Source organism: Eurosta solidaginis, chromosome 1 (assembly GCF_040869045.1).
Source record: "Eurosta solidaginis isolate ZX-2024a chromosome 1, ASM4086904v1, whole genome shotgun sequence".
Lineage (NCBI taxonomy): Eukaryota > Metazoa > Arthropoda > Insecta > Diptera > Tephritidae > Eurosta > Eurosta solidaginis.
In genome coordinates, this window is record NC_090319.1 from 213,777,814 (window position 1) to 213,788,919 (window position 11,106).

At 40.2% G+C, this 11,106-nt stretch overlaps 1 protein-coding gene across 1 annotated transcript; it reads left to right on the top strand.

Moving 5' to 3' along the window:
* The first annotated feature begins 2,574 nt into the window (after window positions 1-2,574).
* LOC137237011 (uncharacterized) lies at window positions 2,575-4,419 on the top strand. The gene is made up of 2 exons (XM_067760143.1): window positions 2,575-4,052; window positions 4,121-4,419. The coding sequence occupies exon 1, from the start codon at window positions 2,842-2,844 to the stop codon at window positions 4,027-4,029; it is 1,188 nt and encodes a 395-aa protein (XP_067616244.1). The 5' UTR covers window positions 2,575-2,841; the 3' UTR covers window positions 4,030-4,052; window positions 4,121-4,419.
* Window positions 4,420-11,106: the final 6,687 nt, after the last annotated feature.

Here is an 11,106-nt window from a genome sequence, read left to right on the forward strand (position 1 = left end):
ATGGGTAATAAAATCTGAAAACCATATAACATCTTCGGCAGCGTGGAGAAATCGCTTCAGGACTTGCAGCGCAGTGAGGTGCTCCATGCACTGTGGTGTTATTATATTTAAATGATACACCAGAGCCGGAACCGATAAAATTTCTATTAAAAATTGAGTTGGGAAATTACAGGGTCATTATCGCTTTCAAAGAAACAGGTTTAATAGAAAGATCCTCACGAGCGGTGCCCTTTAAAAGGATTGATCGCACTGTTTGGAAGAAACCGCACTGCACTAATTTCCCTGGAATATTACAGCATATTTTTTTTGTAAGGCAGGCTGCACCTTATCAAACTGTTTGCTTCTGAGAATGCCCCAAGACTTTGGTGATGTGAAGACAAGTAAAGTATGCAAATACAATGCCAATGATTTGCTATCGGTATGATTTTCTGGTCTTATGACCTCCAACATTTGGCAGCATAAACTCAAAAAAAAAAAAGGGATTTGATATGTGCCAACCAAGGCAAGCCTTTATCTTTGTGTAGACAAAGTGCTGCATATGACATCTTGGGCGAGTCTGATTCCATAGCTTTATTCAGATTTCGACACAAACGGTCAAATCGTTCACGCGATGCATCAACCACTACGGCTTGCTTTTTGTGTTGAAAATGTGTAAGGAAGCGTAGCACAACTGGGTATACATTATTTGCAGGTAAGAGCTCGACATCTTTGCCATTTCTTTCATTTCCAATTAAATTGCCAAAATCGGAAACTATCTTCTGTGATACTGCCTACGTGCCACATATCCCTTCTATTGCGCTTGTATTTGCATGGCTGCCCAATCACGAAGTTTTTTCCAAAGCCCCTTCCTCTCTTGCCGCTTTGGTATGTTCCAAAAAAGAATTTTTCTGCGATTCGGAGGATACGAACATTTTCTCGTATCAATTGCCACGAGAATGTTGGAGCTCAGTACATTCACATTTCAATTAGTTTTGCGTTGGCAATTTTCATCCACAAGATTAAAACCTGGTCAAACATCGCATCATCGTATACCACTTTAATTTCAATAATAAACAACGAAATTATAGTTTTTTCTAATTTCGGTAAGAATATCGATTTTCAAGTGGTTCTAGAAGGCTAAAACGAAACAAAAGAAGAAGAAATTAGAATCTTTATAAAATTATCAAAAAAGGAACGATACTAGCATACTTACCCAGCACCAGTTTTTTTTTCATTATGAAAATTCATTCAAAAATGTCTTTATACTCATTTCCATGAATGAATGACATTTTTGAATGAACAAAACAAGGGTGCCACTCGATGACATTTGCCTTTGTCTTTTCTTACGCCGTAAACACATTGCGCGCGACCCCATGAGATCACAAGTTGGATCCGCGGGATCCAACAAACTCGAGTGTTAGTAACCGAACAAAAAATCAACTAACGAAAACCCTGAAGATACAGCCTGGTTTCACTGAAAACACACGCGCCAGGTTGTGTTTCGATAGTTTTCCTGACATTCGGCCGTCTTTCTGCTTCTTTCTTTTTTTTGAGAAAAGTTCTTAGTTTGAAAATTTGGGCATAAAAACACAATCAAATCAGCCACTCGAGACCGAAATAATTTTCGCGGTTTATCTGTGCATGATTTTGTTTGTGTTTTACATTTTAAACATGTCACACTCAATAGTGGTCTCGCTTTCATGATAGAAATTGCTTTGTTTGTGTATTGAAGTTTCGACAGACTTTGGTCAGTCCCTTTTTTGCTTGAAATCCCAGCAGGAATAAAGTAGTGTCATCTATGCTTTCGATGTTACAAACAAGGGAGAAATTAAACTTTTAGAACAGACTTTAAATTTAATGTCGCGTCAGGACTCAGACGCAAGCTGTCCCTAAATACTGTCATGACATGACCATTATGTATCATTACATTGCAATGGGCAGCACCGCACAGCGGTCTCATTCCAACGATTGGAAGAGTGAACAGCTGACAGCTCTACAAATTGCCACACTCGTTAGTGTAGGCTATTCCCGCAGAGTTGTGTTGAAATCAACAAACACACCACAATTTGTGATTCTCGCACAACACAGCTGTCTCCTTCCAACGATTGGAAGAATGAACAACTGACAGCTCTACAAATTGCCACACTCTTTAGTATAGGCTATTCCCGCAGATTTGTGTTGAAATCAACAAACACACCACAATTTGTGATTCTCACACAACATGGCCTAAATCAACACAAAGAGTGTTCCCAGACAGCGAGTAAAGGCCTCTTTACATGTGTTGCACATTTATATGCACGACGTCATTTGACTAGTCATTTTACAGGGATTCATAGGTTATATTCACAGCCACATTTGTATCGGCGTGGGTGAGTTTTGTGACGAAATTTTTGTAGGGCAACTACAAGGAGCCGTGAAAATACACGGGTAACTCGTGATACCATCTGCGACACAAATGTAGCGTGTATTACCGCATATTGCCTGTATTAGGCAAACACTAAAGAATATAGTTTGCCTTCAGTCTATATTCAACAATTCGTTAATTTTTTACTTATATTTTTCCCTCACCATTGGTGACTGCTTTCAACATCAGAATTTCGTTATGATGACAATATTTACCAACACTAAAGATACCTTTAGGCGTATCTCGATCAAACTATATGAAATATAACAGTGGTTTCAACCACTACAAACACATCATTACATCGACATAATAACTTCATAAGATTATTCATTCCACACAACCCTTTATCCCGAGTACGCCAACCACAAGCTCAGCCAATTGAGCTCCTTGTCTCCGCTCATAAGCCACCCAACCTAAGGGCATCTACGAATGTTCTACTAACAATTTGATATTCCAGAATGACCGGATTGTCCCACAAACGCGCAAAGACGGAGGCACGCGGCACCACATTCAGCGTCCCCTGCCGGCTATGTCAAAAGCCACACAGCATAAGGCTCTGCCCGACTTACCGAGGCATGACGAACATGGATCGACTAAAGACGATCATAGATTTCAGATATTGCACAAATTGCCTATCGCCATTCCACCAACGGAAGACATGTCCCAGCGAAGATCGCTGTCATCGGTGCAACGAGCAGCACCACACGTCAACACACCTCGACGACGTTCCACCACCGTCCCACGAGAGTGATGGCGAAGAGAGCTCCGACGGAGCCCTATCCATCCACGTCACGGAACAAACCCTGTGGTGGGAAGCGGACGTCGCCGAGGAAGAGATCGAACGACGGGAAGATCCTACTGCGACACTAGCTACGACAACACAAGGCGGTTCAGGACCACAACGTTTCCGACCGCTCCTACGACACGAGAAGCCTACAAACGTACAACGCGGGGATGGCGGGGAGACACGTCCTTTCCCCCCATCGCACCGCTCTACCGGGGGGCGCCGTGGCGACGCGGAACCGCGTCCGTCCCGCTCGTCACGACGCTCAATTGGTAGGGCGGCCCCGTATAATGCGCGTAACCAAGTAACCACGCTCGCGCACCAACCAACAACGCCCATCGGCTTCAGAACAGGACGCCTCCGGGAGACGCCTCTAGCAACGACCATCACACGTGCATTCGTAGCCATAGCTCCAACGGCGGTCGTTCGGATAGCAGCAGGAGGGAAGCTCCACGCAGTACGCGCCCTTATCGATCCGTGCGCTCCGAATTCAATCATAGATGCGAATCTCGCAAAGGACCTCGGGCTAGAGCGTACCGGCACGTCCTATCATGTGAAGTGCACGCTTGTTCTGCGAGGGAAATACGGGGTAACGGGAGCCGTGACAACCCAGGCCACAGTGGTGGCGCGATATTCACGGCTTAGTCCGACAGCAACGCTGGATCCTTCGGTAGCCACGCCATTCCAATTCATGAAGCTGGCGGATCCAGCTTTCCACCGGTCTACACCTGTCCGGCTCACACTAGGTGCCGACGTCTACGCCAGCCTAATGGTTAGCGGCACACCACCGTCGACCGTCGGCGGGCTGCTGACTCAAGCCACCATATTCGGGTTGGTAGTGTCGGGAGCCCACCAGCAATAATCAGGCATCTGTCCATTCAATAAGTAAAGTGCACTAAAACCAAGCAACCCCACGTACATGACCACTAACGTTTTTCTTTTTTCGTCCACAGTTCAGCGAGGCTGCATTACTGCGAGCATGGATGTCCGCCGGAGAGCGTACTGACGATCCGCCTATACATACATACCATATTTTTTAATTTTAGTTAAGTTTATCCCGCCTTGGGAAGGTTGCTGGCGCACTCACCCAATTTCAAATTGCTCGCCGCAAGGGGGCCGGCATGTTTAGGCCACCAGCCTAAATATTTCGGACCACCCTAACACGCACATTAGTTTTTATTATTATTACCGGTAACGGCTAACACCAGCCGAAAGCTAACTTTGAAGGGGAAAAGCTCAACGAAAGTTAGCTATCGGCAGGTGCCGCGGACTTGTTCGCGGTTTTCATCCTTCTTTCTATTTTGGAACGTCAACGAGCCAGAAGCTATCTCACAGGTGAGTTATCATTTTACGTATCCTTTCGTAGGTTGTGCATATAATTTACGCTATAATCGCATTTTGCTATTGTGATTCTTCTTAATAATTGCGATTTTAACATTAGAATTTGCACTTGGCAATTGTCTGGCAATCAGCCACCAATATTTCTATTTTTGAATTATAATTTATCCAACAATTTGCGGTCGTCATATTACTAACATTTGCCGTGCACGAATGTGTAATTAACAATTTTAATAACATTGAATTCGAATTAGTTTGTGAAGCAATCCCCCTTTTGATAATAAATAAAGCTGAGAATTTATATTGTTTATAACGTGAATACATTTGTTATTACTCGCCCTAATTCTTTGCTTTGCTTTCTTTTTATTTGCGACGCACACGCCCGACTTCCCCGGGACCACACTGCCCCGCAAAACAGCTTCTATCACTTAACTGCTAATAAATTTCTTGATGGGTCTTATACAAAAAGACAATAGCTAACCTAATTCAACAGCTGGTATCTTGTGTGGTCATTGACCTTATTCTTAGAGTATATAATTTTGCATATACTAATTACATACCTACATACACATGCATTGGTTTTCGCAAAAACAACAGGAAAGGAGAAAAACAAGAACTAAGGAAGAGTGGAAGAACAAAGTCTACCACGTTTTGTTCTCAAATAAAAACAATGTTTGCAGAAAGTTAGAGGGAATCAAAAAAAAAAAAAAAAATTAATTCTTTATATTATGAATGAATTCCAGTTCGTTCATAATCTTTGCATAGTTATATATGTATGTAGATCAACAAACTAAACTCCTCGATATGTACGTATCATCGTATCTATGATCACTTAGAAGAGAAGATCAGAATGGTAAACCAAACGTAAAAGAAATTTAAGTACACTAATTCCGCGGGTACAACCGCACTTACGTATATACACACGTATATAGATAAGTACATATGGATAAAAAAAAAATGTTTTTATAATTAGTGAAAAACAATAATTCAATATCACTTACATTTGTGTCAATAAAGTAGTTCCACGTAGCGAAGAAGCCTCCTTGCTGTGTGCGCTGAAATCTTAGGTTTATGTTTGTTTCATATATGCATATATTATTTATTTTCCTATCCACCCTAGTAAGTATTTATATTTATAGTTATTGTAAGAAATGAAATGACAGAAATCAACAAGAATTTCAATTGAGAAGCAGAGGAATTAAAAGGAAAGGCTCACTAAATGTGATGATCTCTTAAATCACTTAACAGCATGCATGTGTATAAGTATGTAAAACGTATGTGTGCATTGAAATGGAAACTTTAAGAGAAAACTAAAAGGAGAAAACCAACTCTTGTTGAAGGGGACTAATAATTATTTTGGCCCTCAGAGATACCAAAATGACACTCTTATTTTAATAATAATTTAACAAGTATTATTATTCTAATTAGATTTTATTTTCATTAACCCAATTAAGTTAAGTTATCAATAAGTTAAAAGGGTAACTTTTTACTAAATTACCCTTTGGTTTTCTTTAGATCGGAATTTTGGTTTTCAATATTTCATTTAACTTTTTTTTTGTTTTTTTATTCTGCCATAATTACTTTGTGTACGCACACTGTACATACATGCGCTAACATTCATTTAGTTGTTTAAAGTTTTTTGCTCTTTTTTTTCTAACACGCGCTTCTGACTACATTTATAAAAGAAAATTCCTTTGTAATATTTAGTGCGATTTTAAATTTTTTTTGTTTTCTTCTTTAAATTAATATATAATTTCCTTTGTGGAAATATAAAATGTTAACACTTTTTATCTTTTAGCTTAGTGTATGCAGGTATTTACACACACGACCATATTGTTAAGTATTTTTTTTTTGGTGCATATTTAATTTAATATAACATTTATTGGCAAAGCAAAGTTAAAAATATTTTACTTTGGGAGCAGTGAAATTCAATTAGGGTAAAAAAAGCAATATATTTATAGAGAGAATATGTTTATTGATATGTGTCACGAATTTGTGGCTTCCTGGTGTAGGATGATGATGCTGATTCGCAAAAGATCGGCCTCCTCCTGGTGGTTTCAGAGTCTTGATGGTGGTAGCAGCTAATTAGAATCTGGATGGTGGTAGCAGCCTTGTAGCCAGCAGAGATTAAACACGCGTTGCCGATTAAAATATTTAAAGCGCACACTTTTTTATTTATTACTCTAGATAATATTTAAATAACCGCGTCAATATATACTTATATCGTTTGGTCACACCATTAAACGTGTTTTTGACCTCATGGTTATGTTGGCGTATCTCTGCTGGTCTTACCTCCTCACACACTCGTTCCGAAAAAAGAAAAGAAAGATCTTTTCCGGAAACTCAAGTGGGCAATTTTTTGAAGGCTGGCAAATCAGCTGTTTCATGAATGTCATAGAATGAAGTGTTCGGAATGACACAACTTTTAGTACAAATTGGGTTAATTGACAAGGGGAAAATGATATATATCCTATCGTAAGTTGTGTGGTTTTTTCGGAATAATCATTATAATTAATATTTTTTTTTCTCAGGCACGAACGCCAGTACGCTATCTATAAAACTTTTTCAGACAATAATGAATACCCTATATGTAAGCATTCGGTGAAATTTGAAGTAAAATAGGACAATAATTACGAAAAGCTTCTTATCTGAACAATCGGTTGTGGGGGATAGATATATTTAATATTTATTTGTATTAAAGTCGACGCAGACACAAAGCGGTCGACTACTAAGATAAAATATTAAAATAAATTGATGTTACATCATATATAATTAAATACAAATGTATATATTAAATTCAACCATACACATGAAAGAAAGTTCAAAATATCCTGCCAGACGTGAGAGTATTGAATTATGTAACGTGGGAAGACGAACATTCAAAGCCGATGCAGCAATGCAAGTTGGTGTAGTGTGAGCACCAGTTACACAATGGATTATTTTTGGCAAAGTTTTGCCGGCAAAGTGGTAAATGAAAAGGCACAAAGTGCCTGGACATTCTATCACGAACAGCAAAATTTAGTCGACTAACAAGATCAGATAAGTCAATCTCGTCCATAATGAGCTTATGAATGAACATTACCCTGAGTAAAGTTCTTCGTTTTTCTAAAGTTGGAAGATTAATAAGGAGAATTATATTTCTATATGGTGGAAAATACACCATTGAATCTCAGTTAAGACCAAGTAGTGCAAATATGATGAATTGTTTCTGTATCGAATCAATAAGCTTCTTTTTTTTGTTTTGTATTGGACGTTGAGGTAGCGCACTACCCTCAAGTGAACCAATGAAACCAGGCTAATCCTGTTCATGTGTCCGCACCCTGTGGGACCGCCGTTAGGCATAACGTCACGGGGGGAAGAGGATTTAGTCGCGATCTTGCTCACAGCAGTCCAACAATCTATTTGTCCCCACATTCGCGGAAGTAAATTCCTCTCCAAAAATTCTGTGTACAGAGAGTCTTTCGCTGTGAAAACGAGGGCAGTGAAACATTACATGTTCTGCGCTTTCCAGCTCGGAGGGACAGTGTGGACAGAAAGGATCCTCCTCTATCCCACGTTTATGTAGATATACCTTGAAGCCGCCGTGCCCGCTCAATATCTATGTGAGGCCGTGTTTTCGCTCGTACCATTCCGCTATATTCCGAACTAGTATGACGGTCCAGCGCCCTTTTTTCGATTCTTTAAACCGTTCTGGCCACCTAACTATTGTTCGTGACCTTGCGTTTTTCTTAGCATCTTCAGATAGTCGGCTGCCTCCAATGCCATACAGATCGGCCATTTCACCTGAGAGTAGATCTACTGGGATTTTCCTGGATAAAATATGGATTGCGTCGTCGGACACCGTAAGATAAGCACATGCTATTCGTATAGCAGTAATGCGGTAGGTTGCAAATATATCTTTTTGGTGGATCATTTTAGATCCGTGCCATACTGGTGCTGCATATAGTATTATAGAGCTGGTTACGTTGGATAATAGCTGACGGGTAGTTTCGCCTGGGCCACCGATGTTGGGCATTATTCGCGTTAGGCCCCCGCTAACTCTAGACAATTTTTCCCCCACCGCTCTGAAGTGCTCCTTAAAAGTTAGTTTTGAGTCAATGATTACTCCTAGATATTTCAAGGAAGTCTTTGAATTTATTTGATAATCTCCTATAGTTAGGACTAACCTATCCACATTCCGCTTTAAGCGCACCAAAACCACTTCTGTCTAATTGCTAGCCATCTCCAGCCCCATGTTAGTCAGCCATTCCTTTATTTGTAGCACACCCTCATACATCGCATTCCAAAGAGTTGGACCTAGAACAGATCCCTGAGGGACACCACCCGTCATGTTGTGCTCTCTTGGTCCCTCATCCGTATCAAAAAGGAGTACTCTGTAGCTTAAATAGCTACCAATTATTCTCAGCAGGTAAGCAGGTGTGCCAAAGTTTCGAAGCGCTGTCATCATCTGCATACAGTTCGCGGTGTTTAAAGCATTTCTAATATCCAAAGATATCAGTACACAGAGCTTCCTTTTACTTTGGCTTCCGGTTATGGCTCCGCGGGCTACATTGACAACTGTTTGTACTGCATCTATCGTGGATCCCGATTTTCGAAATCCAAACTGACTATTTGACAAGCCACCTCGGGAATCTTTCCTATTGAATCCAACATACAAAGTGGCCTGTATGAAGATGGCTGGTCGGGCATCTTACCAGGTTTCAGCAAAAGAACCAGCCTTTGACGTTTCCATGAGGGGGGAAAACGCCTTCTTGGAAACAGTCGTTGCACAGATCCGTAAATGCCGATGATATAGACCTTATCGTTGAATTAAGAGCTATATTTGGCACTCCATCTAGTCCTGGAGACTTACTGTCCGCAACTCTTTGTGCTGCATCTAGTACCTCCTGCTCTGTTATTTGTGGGATTCCTTCGAGGCCCTCACTTTGCTAGGTCCAGTAATCTTGTGTCGGTAAAAGAGTCTATTAGTATCGGGCATGTAGGCTACTCTGATTTCCGCCCTTAAAATTTCGTCATCACCTTTCTGTAAGCCAATCCCCAAGGATCAAGATCGGTACTATCCAGTTCCTTGAAGCACGCTCTCTTGCTTTTTTTATAGCATTTTCAAGCGCCTTTCTTTGGGCTATATTGGTGTTGTGTAGCTCATAATATCGTGGCGACGAGCGTGCCCTCTGTGCCCTTCGCCGTGCCTTGTGGCATTTTCTATGCTCCTCCGCTATTTCCTCTTTCCACCAATATACCGGAGTCCGATTTACTTTTGCGTAACTTCTAGGCATGGTAGCATCACAAGTAGTATGGAAATGGCGGTTCCAGCTCAAATGGAGATAGGAAAAATGAGCAAGGAAAAGTATATACACACCGACACACATATATATACCGCTAAACAATTTCGTTGCCCACATTTAGGCGCATACGTATGAAACCGCAAAACAGCAAAACAATTTGGTTGCCTATATTTAGGCACATCCGTTCTTTCGGTTTGTGTTCTGGTCGATCTATAAAAAAAAGCTTAGAGCTTTTTGCCTTCAGCAGAGCTTAGCCGTTCAGGAGAGAATGGAGTTCAGATTTTAAAAAGGGGCCCTATATTTTATAGGGCCGCAAATTTTTAATGTCCCTTCATATTTCCAATGAGTCCTAGACTTCACCCGAGCGTTTTAAAGAGTCCCATAGATTTCTAAAGAGCCGCTTGCCTTTGTCTTGTATACATACTGACGCCTGTCGGACAGCTCAGGGGCAGATTGAACATTTTGTTTGGCATTTTATTAGACTGTAAGTTTGTGTGTACATGCTGTCCCATATATATGCATTTGAGAATTTCATAATTTACTAAAGGTCCTCTTTTTTAAAGGGTCCAAATTTTCTAAAGTATATAAGTGTGGGGGAATAATGCGAATTCTTTTTTATACCCAACTCTGCTTCACCTGTCTGTGCTTAACGTATAAACAGCCTACCATAACAAAGATATTTCTTTATTAATTTTCATAATGTCTGCGACAGTAGATGTTCAAAGCTTTAAAGCATACGATAATAGATTTATTGTAAAGGAAATAGTGGTGGTCCTCACCAATGAAGAATTCCACTGTTTCCACTTAAAAGCGCCATTTGAATTTTCAGATCTGAGTAGGAATAATCAACGACAAGCTAATTGGTTAATGTTACACCACCATAATTTATTATGGTCCTATGGAAACGATAGTTTTATATCTGTAAAAAACTATTTGATGCCAACATTGAAGAACATAAAACTTTATGTTAAGGGGCAAGAAAAAAAAAGCACCGAAAGCTCAATTGAAACAATAAAACAAAAATTAAAAACAGCAATTAAGGGTGAATCATTTGAAGTTTTGACAGCAAAACTCCTGAACATCCAGCAACGTAGTAAAACGGTAAACCAATACACTGATGAAATTGAAAGACTCACAAAATCGTTGGAAGGCGCTTACATATTTGATGGACTAACACCAGAGTTAGCAACCAAGTATGCTACACAATCAGCTGTGAAAGCTATGTGTAAAAACAGCTCCAACGAAAAGGTAAAAACAATTATGCAAGCTGGAACGTTCACAACAATGAACGAAGCCATATCAAAATTCACTAACAG

Excerpts from the sequence above, each read along its gene's own strand:
- LOC137237011 (XM_067760143.1), top strand. The coding sequence starts at position 2,842 with ATGACCGGATTGTCCCACAAACGCGCAAAGACGGAGGCACGCGGCACC.